Source organism: Perna viridis, chromosome 9 (assembly GCF_037379345.1).
Source record: "Perna viridis isolate PV_CMFRI_1.1 ecotype Kerala chromosome 9, ASM3737934v1, whole genome shotgun sequence".
In the NCBI taxonomy this organism is placed as follows: domain Eukaryota; kingdom Metazoa; phylum Mollusca; class Bivalvia; order Mytilida; family Mytilidae; genus Perna; species Perna viridis.
In genome coordinates, this window is record NC_142453.1 from 25,036,466 (window position 1) to 25,061,448 (window position 24,983).

General features: G+C 32.8%; 2 protein-coding genes across 2 annotated transcripts in view; one reads left to right on the plus strand and one right to left on the minus strand.

The window, feature by feature from the left end:
* The first annotated feature begins 5,201 nt into the window (after positions 1–5,201).
* On the plus strand, positions 5,202–6,112 carry LOC148607482 (ras-like protein family member 10B). Its single transcript, XM_088547207.1, has one exon. The coding sequence runs from the start codon at positions 5,348–5,350 to the stop codon at positions 5,972–5,974; it is 627 nt and encodes a 208-aa protein (XP_088403333.1). The 5' UTR covers positions 5,202–5,347; the 3' UTR covers positions 5,975–6,112.
* Positions 6,113–7,512: 1,400 nt separating this feature from the next.
* LOC148607483 (transcription elongation factor SPT6-like) overlaps positions 7,513–24,983 on the minus strand; it is a 36,368-nt gene continuing 18,897 nt past the window's right edge. Inside the window, exons 18-37 of the mRNA XM_088547206.1 lie at positions 24,360–24,490; positions 23,297–23,426; positions 22,646–22,722; positions 21,364–21,499; positions 20,695–20,832; positions 20,020–20,187; positions 19,495–19,622; positions 18,463–18,670; positions 17,789–17,936; positions 17,236–17,384; positions 16,455–16,595; positions 15,741–15,847; positions 15,110–15,198; positions 14,615–14,730; positions 13,857–13,979; positions 13,246–13,406; positions 12,215–12,405; positions 11,355–11,423; positions 10,326–10,498; positions 7,513–9,760 (exon numbers count right to left, since the gene is read on the minus strand). Coding sequence (XP_088403332.1) covers positions 9,425–9,760; positions 10,326–10,498; positions 11,355–11,423; positions 12,215–12,405; positions 13,246–13,406; positions 13,857–13,979; positions 14,615–14,730; positions 15,110–15,198; positions 15,741–15,847; positions 16,455–16,595; positions 17,236–17,384; positions 17,789–17,936; positions 18,463–18,670; positions 19,495–19,622; positions 20,020–20,187; positions 20,695–20,832; positions 21,364–21,499; positions 22,646–22,722; positions 23,297–23,426; positions 24,360–24,490 — 2,919 coding nt within the window. The 3' untranslated portion in view covers positions 7,513–9,424. The remainder of the gene's footprint in view (positions 9,761–10,325; positions 10,499–11,354; positions 11,424–12,214; positions 12,406–13,245; positions 13,407–13,856; positions 13,980–14,614; positions 14,731–15,109; positions 15,199–15,740; positions 15,848–16,454; positions 16,596–17,235; positions 17,385–17,788; positions 17,937–18,462; positions 18,671–19,494; positions 19,623–20,019; positions 20,188–20,694; positions 20,833–21,363; positions 21,500–22,645; positions 22,723–23,296; positions 23,427–24,359; positions 24,491–24,983) is intronic.

A 24,983-nucleotide genomic window follows, 5' to 3' on the forward strand; every position in this document is an offset into this window, starting at 1 on the left:
CAAGGGTTAATGTAAGATTTCCATAGTCTGGACTTGAAAATGACAGAGTATTATCTTCCGCATAAATAGAGAGTGTTCTATATTTTATGAAATAAAATTATCGTTTAAAAAGACATTAAAAAGAGGTGACCCGATGTAGATCATTGAGCTGGCATTCGTATGCCAGACCAACTGCTAAGAATGTTTCCGAGTTTAATAAGCTGTTTTCTACCAGTTATATAAGATTTAAGAAAGGAGACAGAATGTGGTGTAACATCATATAAATTAATTTCTGATAAATACTGTAATCTGATTGGTTAAAATAATTTTGTTCTATCTCAATGGATAAACAAATATGGACACGCCCCTATTCAGTTAAATTCATGCTACTTTTCTCATGTTTAAAGATGAAAATATGTTTTAAAATTAATTTATAAGAATTGGCAGTAATACAAATTTTGTCAATTGAAAAATAACATAAATTTTCCATTTGCATATTTTGTTAATAGTACTACGCGCAATAAACAATATGTACATAGAAAATTTATGTTATTTTTCAATAGACAAAATTTTTATTATTGCCAATTCTTAAATATATATATTTTTTTTGTAAATGAAAGTAATTATTTTTGCTGTTGCTGATGCTTTTGTTTCGCTTTTTTGTTTTGCCATTTTTGTCCGAGTATGTACTCGATCCAAGTGTTCCAACGGAAGAAAAAAAAAACAACTTCAGAAAAACCCAACCTCTGATATGTTTTGTGTATGCGAGTGGGATGACATGGTGTTCGATGTTGTGAACTATTGATTCGATCCTTTTATTATAAATTGAAAGTCTGTTAACAGTATGCGAAGAATATCATACTAAAAAAAACTTGGATATGACCCAAAAGTATAAAATGAAAAGAATTAATATCTAAGTGTTGGTAAACTTCACAGGGACGGAACCAAGATTTCAGTTATGGGATGCGTATATAAAATTAAATGATGAAAATTGTGGGGTAGAGTTTGTGAAAAATTAATATTTCAATATAATATCAATTTAAAAAAATAATTTTTAAATTTTAAGAGAGGGTGAACACTGTTAACAGTTGATTAATTTTCAGTTGTATTTTAGGCCAAAATTGAGCCTTGAACACCCTATTCCCTTCCAAAAATAGGCGGACTGGCGCATTTGAGACAGACAGACAAACGGACATGGCAAATACTGATTTTCATTTACTTCCAAATATGGTTGCGGTGTTTGAAAACTGCACATATTTTATTAGTCATATTAGGTCCGATGCCCCACGAACATTTGCTATTTATATTTCTAGTTAAAAATTTCAGCCTAAGCCATGGCGTTAGTTTTCACACATTTTATTGTTTGTTGCATTTATAAAAACAATACTGGATCGCATGATTCCGTAATAACCAGCTTACATACTACCAATTAAAAATAACTTATTCTTAGATGAGACTTCTGCAGAATTATTATATATGTTTCCTGCGTATACTTTCTATGACTCAATATCTTTTTGTTTTTGGGGTATATACAAAAGGCAAGGAAAATATGAACATTTTTGATACGATAAACCTGTGTAAACCAACCCCTGAATATACCCCCCCCCCCCCCAAAAAAAAAAAAAAAACTTTTAAAAAATGAGTCGGTAGGTTTTTTCTCTCCAGTGTTTCAAGTTTCAAATTAGATGGAAGCACTTTAAGTACCATTCCGTGTCAGAATCAGGCAATGGGTAGCACATCATTTTTCTCAGTTTGGTCTTTTTTGCCTCAATACATCTAGTTAACAACCGAAAACTATTTGAATTTATCCTGAAGCATCTGGGACATAGATATTTTTTACTGGTTGTATAGGGAAAAAGTGCCGGAAAATTTTTCCGACACTTTTCCATAGTGCATTTCAACTAAATTTAACAAACTTTACAAACATTTTGATGGTTATTTCTGGAGGTTTGTGTTTCTTATCTTGGTGTGCCACACCTTACATACATTTTACCTGATTCGTAGACGTAGAAGTACTTAAACCATTCCATATGCATATTATAGAAAAAAAATAATACATTTTCTCTGACACCCTTATGATAGTGATGTAGGTCAAAACATGTAATCGATCTTTTTTGAAAGACTGCATATAATCAACAAAAAGCTTCCATACTACACAAGAGGTTAAGTATGCAAGCACTTATAAGTTAGTGGTGCCAGCATAAAACACAAGCAAATTGCCATCATTAAACAAAATTTGATAAACGCTGCGTGTATTATTGTCAATATGCAAAATCCTATCAATTCCATCGTAATTAAAATTGGAAAATTTCCCATGTGAGTTACTAACACAAAAACAAAATTATCTGCATTATATTGCAATAGGAAATTAGATAAAAGAACGATGTTGCGTGCACTTTCATCAATTTAATTGACATTCTACAGGCCGAGTAACGGAATTTTCCCTTAAAGCATCGATTCCTTTATCGATTGATGTTTACATCGATTACCAAGCAATCAAATATCATCATCCTTCAGGGATGGGTTATGGACGGACATTCAGATAATTATTCCCAGAGTGCCAATATTATCAAAGAGATTACCTCGGCCATGTGGTGCTCCCTAAAATGAAACATTTCTGAAAATTTATTAACTTAGAGTTATGAGCTGGCAAAAAGATCAATTAGATTCCCCCTCGTGGTGAAATGTTAATTTGTCATATCAAACCTTTTATCGTGTAGAAATAGAATTAGCTCTTTGTATAATAGAGTAAATTAAGAACAAAATTGTTGGCTTACTGATTCTTACGCTGATACAGAGAATAAGAAAGTAATCACAACCAGTAGTAGAAATCAATTCAGAAGAAGGCAGTCTCCAAAAAATCGATTTGTAATTCTGTAAGAAATCACCAGACGAGTTCTGGAAGCGTAATTTAATACTGTCAATTTTTTCAACAAAGGAAGAGCATATAACCTAGTCAGTAAATTATGGTCATTATTCCTGGAAAGGGCTGACGGAAACTTTACAGTCTAATGTACATTATGTTTCATATAACTATAAAATCGTGAGGCTTACAAATATGTTAAAAGCGATATGTATAATATCATGTAAAACACTGATGTCATCAAACATACAATTTCTTTTTTTTTATCCCGCAATTAATTTATCATAAATATCAACTTAGTTTCAAATTGGGAAAGCATGCAAAGTTAAGAGGACCCAAATAAATCTGCCGTAAATGCCAACCCCAACATGCATCTTTTGTTGTTGACTCTGAACACTTCAACACATTTCAATGTCATCGATATTGATACACAATGTCCATAGGGTTCAACGAACGGTTTGTTTATAAGGAATCGGAACGATTTGATATTATTCCTTTATGAACCCTTTTCTGTCCTTTTACATAAACACTAAGAAGAGCACTATCCAGTAGAGAGCAAAATGCTGGAAATCTGTACAGGAATGAAATTTACCATTTCTCGGCATTTCATTTCATGGATGGAAGAAACTTACAAGCAATTCACGTAATACTTTTGGTGATACGGAGGAGATACAGTATAATATAACACTGTGTATACTATAGTATTTAATACTTCAATAATGGTTTACTTCATCCTAATATCCAAGGGAATAACAAGTCTAGAATGAATATCATTTGATTTGTTTTTAAATGATCGTTTGAAAGGAAACACTTTTATACACAACAAAGATTCCTTTGAAAGCATTTTAAGATAGTAGAGTTTTATAGTAGCATGGTAAAATAATGATGACACTAACCACGCAAGGGAAGTTGGAAACAGTACCGTTTTGTAAAATAATAATGGCATAACACAGGCGATGGAAATGTTTAATAACTCCCGCATCATATTCCGTAAATATGAATTGATGTTTTGCTCTCGACCATCATAATCATTATTAAGGCGATTTGTCAATAAGTTATTACACAGCTGTGTTGTCTCATTTAGGCCTTCGGATAAATCAAAGGAAAACATCTGATACCACGTTCAATATCAGAATTGAAACAATTCCACAGAGATTCATGTATTGTACATTTCATATAATATTTAAATTAGAGAAACACGGGAATAATGAAGCTTATCACTAACACAGTAGCACGAAACTTGTAGTTAAATGTTACACTGGTGACAAGTTGGGAATACAATTTTTGCTTAATAAAGTTTCATACGTAGCTGTTGTGGTAATAGAATTCATACGATGATTATATTGTGCAAGATAGGAAATATGAGTAATATTCTGTAATCAGGCAAGTCTAAAAGTAGACAATTCTGTCATTGGACAAGTTGAAAGTGGGCAATTCCATTATCAGGCAAGCCTGGAAAAGATCATTCTGACATCAGGCAAGCCTGAAAGATGGTAATTCTGTCACCAAGAATACATGAAAGCGGATAATGTCATCAGGCAAACCTGAAAGAGGATTATTCTGTGACCAGCCAAGCATGAAAATTCTTCGCAAGAATCAAGGTGGTGAAAATCTTGTATGCTTCTGTCTTATAATTTAAAACTTCAATCACTGTATTGAAGGTCTATTTATATATACAGGAGTGCATAAAGCTCACCAAAAGGGTCATCGGGTCAACGAAAGTGTGGATTGTGAATTCGGTGGTTTTCGAATCATAATGCTAACTATCGAGCATGAGAATGCTCAGTGTTCATCCGACCAGTTTGTTAGGGAAATACATATACCTTGTAAAGATTTTTCAGAAATATACCGAACTCTAGGCTTGATATCGCTATTTTCATTTTATAACGTCAAGCTACTCTTTTTTTTATTTCCCGCATCGCTTGAACTTAATGAACACAGAACGTGTCTATTATTGCTAAAATAATGACAACAACCGATTTTAAATGGGAATGTAGAAATTAATAAAGGGAAACACGGCAATACTATTCGTGTTGAATATACAACACATTTATAGATCTATTGGAATGACAAGAAATCGATGCAGCATCAAGGAATTGCCTAAACTTCTTTCTCTTCTATTGTGTCTGATACGATCGATGATTGTATAACCTTTACAAAAATCGCAAGCATAATTGAGTTGAAAAAAATCTAATATATGGAAAAGTTTAAATTGCGTATTCCGTGATCAACTTAGGACTAAAGCAATAAGGCAATGCATGATATGTTGTTCCGTAGATATGATTTTCGTGACGGTAGCTAGTCTATACACAAACAAATCATAAGGATGTTTTCCAGTTCAATACTTAACTACTTAAAGTCTATGACACTAATTATCTAAAGGGATGACAATGCTTATAATACAGACGCGTTGAAATCGATAAAGGAATTAAAGCTGAAATAATTCAAGTGCCAACATTAAATATTATTCTTACGTGTGATAATTGACTCTCGGAAGTTGCAAGAATGTCTTCTAATGGGTATACAGACCACCAAAAGGTCACGGTAGTCCTTTTGGGGGCACCTGGTGTTGGGAAATCTTCTATTGTGAAACAATTTGTTAACCATACATTTTCAGAGGATTACGAACCGTCGGAAGAAAAAACATTATATTTTCCCTCTGTTATCATTAACGAACACGTTTACGACCTCAAAATTGTAGACTGTCCTTACATTCCGTATTTTCCATCAAACTCTCTCCAAGAATGGACTGATTTTCGTGGTTTCAGCCTTCGACAGGCGTCCGCTTACGTTTTGGTGTATGACATTACTTCAGAAGAGAGCTTCAACTACATGAAAGCACTACGAGAACAGATTCTAGAAAGTCGAGACATGCACGACGTGCCTCTGTTCATTGTAGGAAACAAATACGATCTCTCAGAAGAGCGGGGAGTATCGCGAAGGGACGTTGTAAATATGGTTAAGAAACATCGAAAATGCATTCATGTTGAATGCTCAGCTAAGTATAACTGGCACATTATTTTTCTGTTTAAAGAACTAATGAAGGCAATAGACTACATTGACTATGGACATAAGCCTACAGCCGTGCGTGTACAGGACGCTCTTCGCAGGAACAGGTGCTCGATAATGTGATCACATCACGTTTTAAGGAGGTAGACCTAGGGTAAGGGAAACAACCCTTGAAATCAGTGATATGTTTGTATCACATTAAATTTCGTTAATGTTTTTCAAGCTTTCATTTGAAACAGAATGAAATCAGTCCAAGTTACTTTGATGCTTACATGGGATTGATGTAAAATGGCAAATGCAAACGTTCCAATTTGTAGGAGTTATGTCCCTTACCCTAGGTCCAGGTAAGAGAGTACAACTCTACGGAACGTTACGGTAATAAAAGTGAGCTATTTACTAGTGCAACGATACAGAGAGGAAAGAAACATTATTTTATATTTTAATTCTTTAGACGGTCATCCCCCGTGAAATGGAGAATAAATGTACATACAGGTATGTGCAATATGGACATTTAATCTGGTTCCCTGGTCAATATCATAAGCGACCTTATGATCGCAAAATTTGAGAGAAACATGTGGAACGAAAATATTACCCGGGTTTCCAGGTTATATGGACATTGAACATAAGTGCACTGTGGTAAATCGAAGTTCAGAAATAATATTAATTGTGATAACAAAATAAAACATGAATGTATGGCAATCTTCAGAAGAGAAAATGAGCCTACAGATATCAATATCTGAGTTTCTTGTCTTTTTTTTCACCTTAGACCTGCCACAAAGAATTATAAGAAACACGTTTTTCTCCTTTTAAAACAGAAAACTCAGCATTAAAATGATTGACATGTTCCTATTTTTGTTGATACTGTTACTGAATGCCTTGAATTTCTTACTGCACAAATGAGAGCAACTACGAACGAGAAAAACTGAACAATACTCCCCAAATTGACAACTCCTTCCCCCCATTTGGAAACATGCACCTTTTGACATCCAAATTGATTTGGATCAAAATCTAAAACATGGGTCCACAATGTATATATGTAACAAAGATTCTGTGAAAGTCCCATTATACTGCATTCAGAGGTATGGGAGAATTATGGGTAAGATATGGGTTTCCCCCATGTCCTAATATTCATTAATGACAAAGCCAATGTTTTGCTATGTGAAAACCCCAAATTGATAGGAGGAGTAATAGGCAAGAGATGGGACCTCTCGGTGTTACGGAAGGAAGGAAGGACAGACATCTCTACCAATATATTCCCCCACTTTGCAAGTGCAAGTGGGGTTTGATAATTTCTTGGTTTTCAGGCCCTCCATCATCACCTAATCAAACAAAAATACCTTCTCCTCATTTTGCCTGTCTGTAAATAGTGTTAAAGCACCCTCATCTTTTATTTGGACAATAAAACAGTAGAAAGAAATGCACAAATAGTTTTATGAAAAATGGCTGAATCAAGAAAACATTGAATGGTCTTGCAGTATTGATTATCTTTGATATAAGAGTGTCAGAAACCCAAATACAAAGAAATATTTTAAATCCATAGCATTAAAACCAATATTCTGTAAACTACATGTAATAAAACCAATATCCTGTAAAATACATGTATCAGCACAAACATTAGTTCTCTATACTTGATACAATTTAAGCACCAATCTATAAAAAAATATTTTTTGATCCTTTATTGTCATTAAAATATGTTAATATCTCTCAAGCTACAATGAAATAGCATTCTGTACAGTTCTAACTTGAAATTAAACAGACAGACTGACAGACAATAACAATATTGATAGCACATTTTGATACCATGATTTCAACATGGACTGTTATATGATTTAACAATGGTTTTGCTCAAAACATTCAATTGTTCAGACAGACTTTAGTTTGAAGTGCTGATAAGCATTTGCACCATACACAGAAAATGTGATCCTTGTCTTCTTATCATCATGTTCTTTCTCCAATCTTATCAAAAATCTAAATAAAAGTTGAAAAATGAAAGTAATTTTCTGGCAAAATTTCTTTATGCAAAAAGATGCATTCTTACTTCCTTAATTCTCCAGTTTATTGCAATCTGAGACTGTGAACCAAATTTTAAGTAGCAGTCTTTGAAAGAATCGCACAAATTCTGTAAAATGTGAGACACCTCATAAAAGGCTATATATTTTTATTTTTGTTATTAAGTTGTTTTATAGGTCTATATGATGAAATATACAATTATTCATTCCAATCTGCCTACTCTCAGCAGATAATCCACATGGAAAATCCAGTTTTCTATTGCATTTTGGTGTCATTTACAGTTATCTCCCTTAATTTTGAATTCTACAGTACATTCTATATAACTTTTATCTCCAATGAACAAGGGTTATATGAAAAGCAACATGTAAATTTACTATGGCATTTTAAAACAATATATCAAAAATAAAAATATGTAGGCTTTCCAACCATGAATCGCATTTTCCATGATTCTTAGCTGTAGTGCTACTTAATTTGTTGGCTGCAAGTATTACCTGACTCAAGTGAATGAATTGGAGTGAAATATGAATGTGTATGAAAAAAGTCTACTTCATAAGTAGTGATATAAAAAATCATGATCAAGTGACACATATATATATATATATATCACCATCATATTTTCTGTACTCATAAAAAAGTACTCTGTTAACGTGTGGATCTAGAAATGTTACAAAGGTGACTTTATAAAAAATTCCTGATTATGACTTGCTCAAATTTGTCCAAATTCTGCGAAAAACGTAGACAATTTTCCAACCAAATTGGGGGAGGAGTGTTAAAACCATAGGAATCCTCTCTATGGATCCCTGGAACCATCACAGGTTAAATTGTTTACTACCGTAATCTAGCGATAGGTACGAGGCCAATACCGGTAATTCCCCTCAAATTAAACATTGTGATAGGGTACAGGCTCATTTCATAACAATGTCCAGCACTATATACTATATATGGGCATGTAACACCCAATATCATCATATTTCCTGTCACCTGACACAGATGAAATTGTGTTGAAGGAAGTTATTCACATGTATTTCCTTGTATCTTTCCCTTTGATAAGTAAACAACTAAAATTTCTGAAAAAGATTTGTTAATGTCTAAAAGGGAACATCAATTATGAACAAAAATAATTTTTCATTTAGAGAAAACCTCAAAATTTTCAAAACAGTTTCTATCCTTATCGTAACAACATGAAAACATACCAAGACTCTGTACAATGACACTGAACAAGCATAATATGCTCATATAAATAAATGACATTTCTTTTTCTTTTATAACACAATTAGTTTGGTGTATCTAGGCCATCATTACATTATAACGATGTTTCTGAGCTTTTGTCGTAATAGGTTTTTAAATCCAGATGACCATGTCATAAAACATGAAAACAGACAGCATCTTCCTGGTAAATTATGCCATTATTAAAATTTTGGCTGATCTATTGTGGTCATAATATCAATGAGACTGGTTTACAAATGTTCTGCTCTTGGACCAGTTCACGTGAACTAACTGCAGCAATATGGCGACATGATAAAATAAATATTTACAATTCAGTCAATGTTCATTTTTTTTTTATCACCGCTCATCAAACAGAGGTGTTGAATCACCAGCAGGCATGGGGCTATTTCTATGGACAGCTGGACTGTTTCGTGGAGTGGACCGACTTGGTCGTCCCTTGGCCCACATTTCAGCAGCTTTAGCCCAGTCTGTACCTGCTGAAGGTCCCGGTGCCCTTTGAGAGCTGGGATGAGAAGGAGTCCTTGGTGTTTGTCTTGGTGTAGCCCCTGGCCATGCTGGTGTGTGAGGTTGTCTAGGAGTTGGATTGTATGATGGGGTTGGATGTCCAGCTGGAGTAGTGATTGGATGAGATGGAGTCATCATAGGTGTCATCATAGGAGTGGCTCCAATACCCTGAAATGAAAATACACCGGTTCTCTTGTTTACTTATTTAATAGATACTAATAATTCAAAGGAACATGATCATGGAAACCCCTGAACTGGTCCTGAAAATTGGAATTTTCAAAAACCTGGCAAAATAGCTTATTTTCTGTCATGTATTACTTTAGTGTTTGAGTATATTTGGGCAAGACGTACTGTGAAAGAACTTTAATTCGTGGATACCAATTTTCGTTGGTCAGGGAAGAAACACAAGTTTGTCGATTCTTGAATTCATGGTTTTGAAGTTTTCAGTACACACATCAATGGGAATCTACTATTCGTTGGGAACCAAATTTGGTGGTTTGACCTACCCACGAAAACCACGAAAATTAGTACTTTCACAGTATCATTTGATGATGTTTTTGTCAACAATTTATCAAGTTGACAAAAAAAAAAGGAAATACTGAAAGAAAATGAAAAAGTAACAAAGAACCAAGACATTTTTTATATTAGAACGAAAGAATTTTTTTAAAAAATACATTATACCAAATATAAAACATCTTAAAAATCTAAATACTGATTTTAAACAGCTACTTACAAATCCTCCACTGAAGCCAGCAACAGGGAATTGTTGTGGGGTTGCTCCTGGGGTCATTCTTGCTACCCTGGGTGTAGCCACTCTAGGTGTAGCACCTGCCACCTGGGCCAGGGTATTGTAAATGTTATTTGGCAGACCTGCAGCAGCTCTTTGTATGGTAGCTGCATCTACACCTGAAATACACATGTAAACCAACTTAATGTTCATGTTTATCTAAAGCAGAATAAAATTTGGGAACTACATGTATGTTAATCTTATGAAATTTAAGGCGGCAATGTTATTGTTAGATTTTGGATCATGGTGAACATACAAACCACAATACTTTAAGAACCATCCAGTTACATTTTCACCATGACAGCTGTTGTTACTATATTGATCAAGATGAAAGCTAACTTTAATTCTAAAGCTTAACTTTTTCAGAGAACACAATATTTCGGTATGAACAGATTAGTTGACGCTGACTACAACCAATATTCCCTAAAATCATGACTAACCAGAGAAACCACTTTTTTATCTACTTTTGTTCAAGTAAGTTGAGATGTCCACGTAAAAATCAGGCAGCTCCTATGATATGCGTGGCAAAAGGTAAATTTTATCCTACTGAATTTTTTGTTTCACTCTTATGAATTTATCATATGTATGTTAAATATAAAGGTTGTTTCAAATCGACAACAGATAGCTCAGAAAATGATTTTTAAGTTGCCTCAAAAAGCAATCGCTTTTTGGTAAAATTAAACAATTATCTCCCTTTCCTCAATGATTTCAATCCTTTCTATGCAATTTATCTCTCTACAACCATTGTATTTAAACAAAAACCAACTTCAACCTTGAGAAAGGATGCATTTGCGATATAAAATACATAAAAATTTTATGAAAACAAATTTTGTTATGTGCCACCCACTGCCTGATTTTTGTGTGGACTCCCTCTTAAAAGTTTAGAGAAACAGACTCCTGCATCACCACTTCCAGGATTATTTCATATCTCCAATCTCAATAATCCATTGAACCATTCTACAATTTTATACATACCTTGTAGATTAATACTTGGTGTAGCATATGTAGAAGATGCCATTCCTGGTGTTCTGTTGGCAGGAGTTCCTGAAATAACATATGAAAACCTATTATGATGCATACACAGATGTGGATTTACAGTGATTGATTGATTGTTGGGGTTTAATGCCCGAGCAGCAATATTTCTAATTTACCATAGTATTGTAGACCAACAAAAAAGTTCCAGGAATAACTTAAAGTTCATACAGCACGAGGCACAACAAAATAGATTAATAGCCAAACGTGCTAAAGAACATAAACAACACAAGGCTGAAAAAGTTATCATTTTCCATACATGTGTACATGTTCACAGTACATTGGTACAAACACAAAAAAAAACAACCTATCTCTGGATTTTTTTCTCTATATTTGAGGTAGCTTCCTAAATCTATGAACAAAATGGACACTAATGGTACACATAGGGTAAAGGACATAGCTCATGAAATCAGTGATATGTTTGTACCATATTCAATTTCATCAAAGCCATCAAGCTTCTATTTAAATCAGAATGAAATCAGTCCAAGTTACTAGTATGCTTACATGAGATTGATGTAAAATGCTGAATACAACATTCCAATTATTAGTAAGAGTTGTGTCCCTTACTCTAGGTCTACCTCCTTAAATGTCCTTTTCAAATCGTGATCAAAACCAACCACACAAATAACTTGATGTAAGTTTTGTTTTCTTTATCCATATCTGATTTGTACACACATGATTTTACATAGACAACATACAAAACAAGTAAACACAGTAAACAAAGAATAATAACAGCAAAATCCTGAATTGAAAAAGCAGAAGAAAATCAGGTCTGTACTGTGTGAAAACTGCTTGTACAATACCTGGAATAGGGTCTCGGAAATGTTCTTTGAACCATCTCATCATTGAGTTGAGAGAATGGAACATCTGTTGTCTGTATCTAACACCTTCAGGTGTAATTGTGGCATACTCATGCCGTGCCTTTGTTCTCGGCATATATGATATCAGGAACTTCCCTGGGTACTGTTTGGCTAAACTTACAAAGTAAGGAATTCTGAAAAGAACCAATTACATGAAGTAAATGTATGAGTGTTTTCTTCATAAGACTGGTATCATAATAATACAACTTTATCAAAATCTTTTTTTGTGTGTAGGTTAACTGAAACATACATGTATAACTTAAATTTTGAATATGAAGTCCTATTCTTTAATATACTGTAAACTGAAAAATTTTCTACAGTTATAAAATTTTTCACGGTTTCACAGAGTTTTAAATTAGCAATCGTTCATCAAATTATACTGTAATATTCTTCAAAGAAAATATTCGCGATAGTTTAATTTTAGTGTTATGTATCTTGATGTTAAAACAGTGAAAATAAAACTGCCGTGAAAATTTCACGGTTTACAGTAATACACAGATATTTTTTCAGTTAAATGTAGTAGAAATAGTTTCTTGCATTTGTTAACTTTCAAATTTCCAAAAACAAAACAAATAACATTTACATAGTGAACATCCCTTCTTTAATGAAATCCCAAGAAAGTAAATGTTTTATAAATTGTTAGGCATTTAAAAATGTATTTACAGACTCTCTCTCATGAAGAACATCTATGTAAATAGGTATCATACTTCATTATAAATGTACAGCAAAAACTGTCTTTTTACACTTTAAAATTGGTTCAGTTTAGACAGGTGTTTGGTTTACATATGTTCCAAACACATTTAATTTTATATTAAGGACTTTTAAAGGTGTCTGGTTTAGACAGGTTCAAAGCACATTTAATTTGATATTAAGGACTTTTAAAGGTGTCTGGTTTAGACAGGTTCAAAGCACATTTAATTTGATATTAAGGACTTTTAAATGTGTCTGGTTTAGACAGGTTTTTCTGTACTAACTTAGATGGTGCTTTCTTTTTCTCTTCATGTAAAACTTTGTCAAGTGATTCTCTTTTTCCATTGTCAGCATTCCTGTAGTATTTAAAACTGAGAACATCTCTGGCATAGGATGCCATTGGTTGAATGTGACGGGCCAAAATTTCATCCAGATCTTCAAATTCCTGAAAATATTTCATCATTTATCAGTTCTTACTACTAAACTTGTGTCTATGTACTAAAACAACAAATGAGTTATACATGGAATGTTTTACATGTATATTCTTAAAGGAATTTGTGCTTGCCCCTTCTGATAACTTTTTAGCCTTTTAAAGTTCTAAGTCAGTCATAACTGTTCAATTTTGTCTTGAAATCTTATTTTTTAAATCTACCTTTTATGAATTCTGAATAAGTCTAATACTCTCAATTAATCTAGTAGTTATCTAAATAAAATGCATCAAGTATACAATTCATTGGACTGTGACTAAAATCAACAAAAATCTTACAGGCCCATATCAAGGATTTGATTTTAGTTTATTGATCTAAAAATTTACATTTTGTGATTTGCTAGAAATTATATTCTGAAATTAGGAGTGTACTTAATCTAGTATGTTTATGTAAAATTAATGGATTACCTCTCCACCTATCCATAATGATGATCCCAAACTGAAATCATTCTTTTTGCCTTCCTCTTTTATATCTATGTGTTGTATGATATCATCAGCTATCTTCCATGACACTGTCAAATGATCTGCACCCTACATAAAAAAATTAGCAATAAATAGGCATTTCTTTTAAAATTTAATTAAAATCTTTTTCTGGGCTCCTATAGACTTGTTACTTATAATTTGTTGGGCTTAACTCTTTCCGACATACAAAACCTAGTGTTAAAATTTCATGGACAGTTACTCAAGTTTAATACATGTCTGAACTTAGTTTTTTGACACCGAATGAATGTGGTCATATAAAGTAATAAAATGAAAAATAAAATTAAATCAAAAATCAAATTACATGATTAGATTCAGCATATGGATGAACAACCCCTTGAGATCATTTTTTTCACTTTCATAAAGACATACAAAACATCAATAGAATTGCTAAAAGCCTTTTCGAATCATATTTACATTTTTGGACAAAATAACAGTGGCATCTCCAGTGTTCTAGGATTCCTATTTCCCATTACCTGGGGCAAGTGAAATTTGGGTCAGGGAAAGTTGGGTACTTAGTTACTCTTTCCCTAGCAAGTTGAAAACTTCATATTCTGTAAGGATTTGTTTTGTTAGGAAAGCAGTCATTGACTGTGGGAAAGATGATTTTATATGGATTTTTCCAGAGGAAACCTCAATTTCTGAAAAATTCTAGAACACTGATGTCAAACAGGCATATGACTCACTTTACTACTCGGTCTGACAATAGCCTCCCCTTGGTCCATATTGGCAAGAATCTTTTCACATTCTTTGTACCCAATGTTGTGGAAAGATGGATGGACAATTACACGCTTCACATAGGCTAAAAAAGTTTTAATATTTATAAAATCTAAAGAACAACATGAACTGAAGTCTATGAATGACATCTCTTTCCATGTAAAAAGTTAAACTTTGAGAAATTAGCTGTATCTCTCCTTAATTGGCATCATTTAATCACAAGAAATAAAACACTAAGCAAAATCATTGTAACTAAATTCTGATATTGGTATTATCCACTTGTATATGTACTTACAGAAATATACAGTCTGACTTTTTCTATGTGGAAGTTCTCCTTTCCTTAAGTTTCAATTTTTTATAATTTTTTTTCTAATGTAAAACTTTCGCACAGTACAGAAAAACACATGTACTCAATAAATAATATTGTCAAAGTATCTCCTACCACAGAATAGGTATATACTTACATTGTCTGGCCATCTGTTTTTTCTTTGTTTCCTCTGTCTGTGTGTCCTGTGTTTCTCTGTCATGATCATAATACAGGTCTTTTTGGGGTCTGATAAAAAGGAAAAACATCTACAGTCAGAAAAATTATAACTTATTAGTAAACTGTAATTTCTCTTCTCTTCTTACATAAAAAATATTCCAATAATTTTTTTAAAATGGGATTAAGCAGAAAATAAGTTACTGTCCCTCTCACAGCCAATATACTGTGAAAGCATATTGTGTGTAGGGTACCAATTTTCGTGGTTTTGCCAAACCACAAAATTTGGTTCCCAATAAAAAGTAGAATCCCACTGATGTGTTAACTGACGACCTAAAAACCATGAAATAAAAAATCAACAAACTTGTGTTCTTCCCTAATCCACAAAATCTGGTATCCACCAATTGAAGTACTCTTACAGCATGTGGTTCCCCAGTAGTATGGATGAACAAAAGAATGTGTGTTTTGTAAAAATTACAAGTCTAATGAGATTTAGTCTTCTGGACAACTTGGCCAGTGAATGAACCCATGACCTTCCTACCTCAAGCTGAGAATGCTACATCTACACCACATGGGCAGTTACCTGGAAAATACTAATAGTCTATAGAACTGACCTCCACTGGTTCTCTTTGTCCATCAGATCTGAAGATTTACAGGTAAGTTCTACCTGGAATCTGTCGATATCTATCTTGGTAATTCTACAGTGTATCGTCATACCAATCTGTAATACAACAAGAACGAGTCATTAAATTTCATAATATTGTAAAAATTCAAAATATGGTTTTATTGTGCTTAAGCTGAAAACTGTTGAATTAGACTCAAACTATTCTCAGAAAGGTTATCAAGTTATACATGTAGCTGACAAAAACAATGGGACTAAGGTTTTTTTTAGCGAAATCGTAGACGATAAAAGGACTTTCCAGAACAAAAATTGCAATTTTCAAGAACCCTTATCAGAACATTTCCTTATACATACATTATGTGGAAAAGCACACCCAACACTGACTATGCAATATACATCAATTCAATGTGTTGGTAGAAGAAAAATTAACACAATTTAGCCTTGGTTAATATTGAGTGAATATAACAATTAACATTAACGTCAATTTTCAAGGATTTTCAAGCACCTTAATTAGAATTCAAGTTCTTTCAATTCCTTGATTTTGCTACTTTCATTCCCTAGGATTTCAAGCACCTGTACGACCCTTTGAATCAAGAGCTTACAACAAAGAGTATGACTCCTGCTAAAAGACAAAGTCTTCATAATCTCAAGTAAAAGCAAAACCATGGATCATAAATATGTATATGTGTATGATATGTTGACATACCTTCACCCTTTCTTCAGGATCTTTCACATTTTTATCACTTATATTCTTCGTAGGGATGAAACCAAATACCATATTGTCCAGACTGGCTTTGACTCCTACTGCTGAACCAGGACAGCTTCCAGCATCAAAATGACTCCACACCTGTAAAGAGAAGATCATGTGTACAATTACAGTACTATCTAACAATGTTACACATGTCGTTATTAAGATTATTTCTCTAACCATTTGTGTGTAGACTACCATAACTGTTTACCCCCCCCCACCAAAAAAAAAAAATGAAAATTTTGGAAACTTCTACATGAACATGTAAATTTGGGACAGGTTTTTCGTTATAATTACTTTATTTTCTGCAAAAAATACTAAATAATAGAATTTTTACATCTATAATTTCCTTTATGAAAAAAATCTCCAACATGAACTGTTCAAAAGTATAACTGGTGAACTACCATAACAATTATTGTACTATTGAATAATACTAAAACATAACAAGAAAATCATCCTTTTCTAATACCATTTCTCTCATTCAAGAAAAAATAATTTCTTTCATCAATGCTTCCTTAAACATGGTCTAAGAAGTTACACTTTTGCCTTTTTTGTCAATAAAATAAGTAAATTTAAGGTCATGCATTTAAGCACTATCTTAATTCATATATATATATGGGAAATTATTTTTACCTATGGTGTCAAGTTTTGAAAGGCCAAATGCATATGACTGCCCAACTTTTGAAATATCAGAGAAAAAAAAAGTGTTTCAGCTTGAGTCTTGAAAAGCCTGCTTTACCTCACTAAGTTCAGGGAAATCATTCCTGTTACAGAATGGACACTGCCAAAGTCCTGTCTCTTCATCCCTGACTGGGTTGGCCTGGTCCAACTGTTCACCTCGAGGTTTTCTACGAGCTATACCAACAACCCTCACTAGCACTAACTTTCCTGTAAAGATCAATTATAGTGTTTTCTTAAAAAAATATCTACTCTATAACATACTATTTTTGTTGCTTTTACTCTACACATAAGGCAAAAGTGTAGCATTAATTTTTTGGTTTATTTTTGTCATCAAATCTGGGGTAAGGGTCAAGTCAAAATATCTGACTGATTATCTGGGACTTGTTTTGCCTCTTAGGCAATTTCAATTATTTTCACCATGGCCTACATTACAATTTCAATAATATTCACCATGGTCTACATTTCAATTTCAATAATATTCACCATGGCCTACAGTTCAATTTCAATAATTTTCACCATGGCCCACATTTCAATTTCAATAATTTTCATCCTTGGCCTACATTCCAATTTCAATAATTTTCACCATGGCCTACATTTCAACAATAACTTACCAACATAAAATGTTTCTGGTGTTTCTTTGGTAATCATGTTAAATATTTCCTCATTTAGCGGTGATCGATATGGAGTTCTCAGATCTTTATACCTATGATTCAGCTCAGCTCTTGTGTCATACAATGTAATGTGTTTGTCACCATAACCCTGATAATAGAAACAAACAGAGGTGAAGCATAATTACAAAGGATGCATGTTTCATGTGATTTTCATCTGAATAGGGCAATTGAATTTGTGACACCGTTTGTGTGAAATTCAAGCGATCCAGCTTTCATGTGAACTTTGTGTGGTTCATGTGAAATTCATGTGAAGTTCATGTTATCACAATATCAGACAACACCAAAAATTGCTTACAACATATGCCCCATCTATATGAAACTACACACAAAATTTGAAATCATTCCATCTGTTGGGAGCCAAGTTAATTGCGATGAAATTTTGACACATGGCCAGAATGATGGATGGACAAGGTGATTTCAACGAGCGGGGGTAAAATATATATGCAGAATACTAACTGTTTTATTTATGTATATACATGAAATATTTGCTCATTTGTTTATGTTGGTTTTTTTTATTTTTTATTAACTTTTTAAAGAGTGTTCTTTTCAATGTGTAATTTGCAGTAATTGCAAATTCATAAAAAAGAAAGTCAATTGTCACATTTTAAACTGACCTGTCTTTCCAATTCTTCAGCAAAAGCATCCAGATCTAAATCTTTCAATCTCTCTGGACTTTCCAGAATTTCCTCTAGAGCACCAGCAGGATTAGCATCCTCAGCTGTATCATCATATTCCAGAGCATCAACAGCCATCTTACGTGCCCACTCGTACGTCTCAGGATGTACACGAGATCCATCAAGAACCTCTATATAACTGTCCGTGCTGTGGGAATAGATGTAGCAGTTTTCGCACTTGCGTAATAATAATACAATTTCATTTGATTGTTTATTTTTTTTCTGGGCAAGATAGGTTATTTTCCATAAACTACCTTGGTACTGTGACGTTTGTTAACTCAACCATTCCACATTCCACAATGCAAATAATTCCAAACTAAATAAGATTTTTTGATGAGGGGACAAATCCTAATTTTGACTTTTAATTGATTAGAATTTAAATTATAAGGACTGTTTTTTAGTTCTTGACCAAGTTATGTTCACATAACAAACATCGGGGAATGAAGCGTTAACTGCCCCAAAGTTGGTTATTTCAGACAACTTGGTCAAAAATTAAAAACAATCCTTTTATACAGAAGAAATGAATTACATGTTCTTCATGTTTTGTTTATGGTTTGCAATCATACATGTAAATTCTGTTTGTTATTTGACATTTCTTTTTCACAATTAAAATGTTTGAACTATTACTATAGTTTTGATATTGTATTAGTTTAATTTTTCTAAGTTCTCTAAAAAAATCACATGTTTGGCTGGTTTTATATTTTTAGAGTATGTTACTAAGAAATGTAAAAAAAAAAATGATATAAAAAAAGCATTTCAAAAGACTTAAAATTTACATAATTTTTGAAACTCAAAATTGCCAATCAATGTTACAAGCCCAACCATTCCCAACCAAATTCTAATTTTATGCAAGTATTTCATTTATTTGATAAATTCATTAAAAATTTATGAATGTTAAATTTATATTATAAGACCAAGTTTCATAATCTAATTAGACCAATAAAATTAATACCATGTTGTTTTGAAACTTACGAGTCCGAGAACATGACAGTGTCAATCTTAATAAAGCCAGCACAGTTGATGAAAACTTTAGGTCCAATATGGCAGTGTGTTACCAACTGTGTTCTGTTTTCTAACTTCTGATTGGTCTGCTTCAAAATCTTGCAAAAACAAAACAACAACAAATGACTATTGATGAAGGCAAAAGTTTACAAGTTCTAATCAAATTGTAAGGTTTACAATGTAAATTTACTTTATATGATTACTTTTGTAGTCAGGGATCATGTAAAAAACTAATTAAAAAGGGTCACTGCCCAATGGCTGGTAAAATACTGATAATTGACTCTAGTTATCTAATTATACAGTAATTATAATTATAATAAATGGTCTTATTTCATGGATCACCTTGATCTACTTGACCTTAACTGATATAGAAAAAAATGATGAAGGATTGGACATACAGTTCCCTTTGAAACGATCCCTTCTAAGAACATATAAAAACATTGAGTTTCTTGAACTTTCATGAACACGACTTTTGTACTTTTCTCTTGTACTTACCTTCAGTAAATGTGAGCCTTTTCTGGGTCCAAGACCACATACAAACTGTAGTAACGGTGCTGTATGTTGGTAGTCTAGGGCTCGATTAACGTCCACACCTACTTCATTTACACGATTCACGAACTCCAGTGTCAAGGCATTCTGTAACTCATCTTTGGGTATACAGTCCTACAAATAACAATTAAATTATGTAATAGAATAAAGACAATGTAAGATATAATAAAACAAGCAGAAATATACTAAGAAAAAAAATAGTAAAGGAAGCAGTGATGCATTTATACATTTAAATTTCATAATTCACAATCTTGAAAGTCATCATAAGGTAAAAGGAGAGGTATCAATAAGTACAGACTTTGGGGTATAAATTTCTGACAACAAGCCTGAGCTCAAAAATTTTAATGAACTTATTTAGCAATCATTGGCATGTTAAGTAAATTCTACAAGCCACCAGCATTTTTACCAGCAGGGTTCTTAATAAGTTTTAAAAGTAGGTGGCACCATTCATAACCAAACATTTTTTTTTCCCATTTAATTTTTTTTTTTGAGCAACAATAGGCCGGCACCAATGTCAAAGTAGATGGCGAAATCGCCGGTCGCTGGCATTTATTGAGAACCCTGTACCAGTCATGGCTGTAGGGCTGTTGTCAAGAATAAACCTCACTTTTATTTCCTTACCTGCATTGGATGATACTTGAGACAGAGAATATCTTCATCAGGGTTACACAACTGGGCAAATTCTATCAGAGGATCCTGTAACCTCCTAGCTATGGAGATGGCATGACGTAATACTACTGGGTACTCTCGGAAATCATGCTGAGAAATTATAAAAAGAGAAGATTAAAACAATACATCACATACTCATAAAAGCAAAGCTGTTGTGTGCAGTCTTCATGGTTAAGCAGCAGTCTGAAGACCAGCACTTGTCAAAATGGAGGTGGGCCTGTAAAATTAACTACTACAGACCAAAAATCGCTATATAAAAATTTCTGAAAAATCCATTTCAGACAGGAAAGTTAGTTGTGAAGACTGCGTGATTTTTTTTCTATGACAGTTTAATTTTGATGATTTCTAATAGATTTTTGTGTTGGTCTCTTATTCTTAAATACAATGCAATTTAATAGAAATGATCAAAATCCTACAAGGGGTTTCTTTTTACAGATCTTTTGAAATGCAAATAAAATCTTTAATTTACACAAATCCATCTAGACACGTCAACTAAAATCAATCTAAGCAACCTACCTAAAATAATGCATTATTATACAAAGAAAAGCATACTGGTAAAAAGCTTCGATCATTGTTGTACAATATGTATTTATGGATCAGTTATAATTAAATAGTTCTAACCTTGCCCTTTGAACTGTTTTCATAAATCATGGCCACTTCATTGTCGACCAGTTCTACATTGATGGGAGCTATAGCCTGTTCCTGACACAAGTCCTCCACTAGTTTCTTTATGTCTTCAATAATGCGTAAAGCATCCCTGAACAAAATATAACAAGAAATCTGTAAGCAATACTCCAGCTTTCCATAACAATATTAGCAAGTAGATTGCAAATGAGTAGAAAAGCACAGCCCACAATATAACATCATGTGGGAGATTCTCCATCATCGACACTACCTTGTGTTGGAGAAATTTTATGTAAAAGCAGATGTAAAAATTCAATTATTTAATATTTTCTGTGTTTTTACAGAAAATTTCTGTAATTCAAACCAAATACCTCCCACAAACTTTACAGTTTTATGTGGGAGATTCTAAGTTTTTCATTTATTTTGTGGTTGTCTCCATCCTTATATAGAAAGCTTTGTATAGTATATCAGAAACATGTGATTAATATAGAAAAATGTGATGAAAATTTTGTATATTACCACTGTATAAAAAAATTCATGGTTTTTTTTGGCAAACAGGAAGTAGATTTTATATGATTCAGTATATCTGTACGAAGCTTTGAATGAAATATCAATAGCCTGTGATTTACAGAAACTGAGAATTTCTACACAGGAAAAACAATATACCCCTCTCCTACAGAGCAGGTGTATAAATTAACATGAACATATTTCATCTACACAAGGATACGTGTGTAAGGTAACTAACACAAAACAAAACAACTCATTTCTACCCTTTCCCTTTCGAGCCAAAGTCCACAATTTTCAGCATAAACTCAAATTCAAAATTAATGAAAACTCTATATATGCCTAAGTATTGTACCTTAATAACTGTCAGAGAAAAATATTATAATTATGGAAGCCTTAACACACCATGGATAGAATTAAAAAAAAAAATTTCAAACTTGAGTGTTTGAGTTGCAATTTATATTTTTTTTAATTCCTTCCATTGCACGTCGGGGCTTTTGTAAACAAACAAAAATGAAATAAGCACAAAACTGAATTTTTATATCCATAAAACACTAATGATTTACCAAAACCACGAAAATTCATACTTCACAATATTCTTTTGATAGAATCTTTGATAATTATCAAATGCAAAGACTAAATACTACCTTTACAGTATATACATGTAGTTGAAATATATTGAATTTTGTACACAAATTTTTGGGAGAGGGAACCAATACATTAAAATAAGGGTATGTGGAATTTGTCTCAGAATCTTTAAGTATTTACTACATACTTTGATTCAGCTGTCACAGCTACAACATGTGGTTTCTTATCGGCAATGAACTCCTTCAACCTCTTCAAGTCATCAGCCTACAGCAAAAAAAGTGACATGTGTATTGGCAGTATACTAATTTTTGCAATTTTTGTTGTAGACAAGAATGCACATAAAATTGAGCACTGGAAATTAATTTTTTGTATTGGTTTTAAACTGTGAAAATTGATAGTCTCAAATATGTTCACATGACTAATCCATGAAATTAGCAACCACTAAAATCAATATGTTTACAGTAACTATCTTCTTAGGTAATTAACTATGTTTATCAGTTTAATTCAGAAACCTGAAGTACATGTATATATATAAATGATAAAAGTTTGAATACTCTTACCATTAATAAAGGTCCCCAATTCTTATTCAAAGTGAAATCTGAATCCAAAAAAAAAATGTAAATTGTGCCCCATGCATTATCATTATTGTCCAGAATCACTGAGTGTAGTAAGTTTCCCAAAAGCCAGGACATATATTGCACTTTGAATAAGGAAACATGCACATGTATCTGCACAAATGAAAAACATGCACATGTATATGTGCAAATAAAGATCTAGGTCTTTAAAAATAATCATAGTTTAATAACAAAAACAGCTATATATTGGTTTAATTATTTACCTTGCCTTCCCGATCCACCTCTCTCCAAGAACGAATACTTTTCACAAGATTGACCAATCGTATGAAATCTGTCACCTGACCTTCACCATCAATCATCACACCAAAGGCAGCAGTGTCAACATCTCTATCCCTGCAGAACATTGAAATACATAATATATAAAGAATAACACTAGTTGTAAAGTTTATTCAGAAAATATCACATTGAGCCAAATAGGTCGAGAAGTGATGTTCTTTTTCTTACTGGAGAAGTCACATCGGATTTCACATAACATTGTTAATGGAAATTGCCAATATATATTTTGGTATTTTGGCAGTAGTCCGATATAGAATCTAGAAAAAACTGTGAGCAATGCTCTCTAACATGATACCCCCACTCCCCCATTTGATAACATGCACCTTGACCTCCATACTGATTTGGATAAAATAAAATAGGAGGGTCACAATGGGAATATGTAATAAAGATTCTGCGAAAATTTCATGAAATTTCATTGAGTGGTTTCGAAGGAGTGACAGATAAAAAATGGTACCCCTCCCTATAAAAGAGTTGTGATTGACACCCCTATTACTATATGACCCCCTTTTACTCAAAATGGGGGGGGGTAAAAATATCAGGCATTATGAACAATCAGAAAACAATTAAGTTTCTACTAAATGGTTATACAATGTATAAAGACCAAATGAACCAAAATGAATTTCAGTCAGAACCAGCCTAAGATACATGTGTACACATTACATCTTTCCACATGATTTAGTTATTAACGAAATAATAATAAAAATAATCGCATTTCAAATGTCTTTTTTAACTTAAATGTTATAAGTCTACATGTATTTTGTCAATTCGAAAAAAAAAAAAAAAACCATCACATACAGATGAGCAATATGGCTTCATCTATAATCATGAATATTAATAATGTAGCCCAAGGAAAAATATTTTAAGACTTTTAAAAGAGATGATATGAAAAAAAAACTGACTAGTCTTCAGTCAAATGTGAATTACATGATCAACTGGATTATAAAAAAACAAGACAAGCTCTGTTTTTTAAACATAATAAAGAATACATACCAGTCTTTTGAGTAAGCAATGCCGAGGACACGGATTCCGTCTTTCTCGTCATACTCATTATCTTCATACAGCTGTTGATCAGCCTGATAAGGTGCTACTTTTAACCAGTTGTACAGCTTTCTGCAACAGGCCTGTAAAAAATATCACATATGAAGTTCCTGTACACATCTACACTATTTTTTGGGATGTTTCTAATGAGATATTTTCTAAGTATCCTGAAGAATTTCATTATTATTTAATGTCACTAACTCCAAAATTTACCATAATATTCCAAAGAGAACTAAAAATTTGTTTGAATAGTTTCATGATTTTGTAAATATCAAAACACTTTCTTAAAAAAGACTAAAATTTACACTCCAGTTAAATATTCTAATGTGAAAGTATTAAGGTGAAAGCCAAAGCTTGGAAGCACTGACAGCCTGATTTCAATATGACAGAGGGTCACATTTTTCAGAGCTTCCCATACTGCATTCAGTATTTTAGTATCTTCTTCACAAAAAGCCTGTATTATATGGTCTTCAATAATTAAGATACTTTTTTTTTCATTACCAACATGTCTTAAGATTAAGCCAGGAAGTCGGAAGTATGAATACTTAAAGACAAGACGTGACAAGAACCATCATG

Bases quoted from the DNA above. Each gene is read 5' to 3' on its own strand.
- LOC148607482 (XM_088547207.1), top strand. From the start codon at position 5,348: ATGTCTTCTAATGGGTATACAGACCACCAAAAGGTCACGGTAGTCCTT.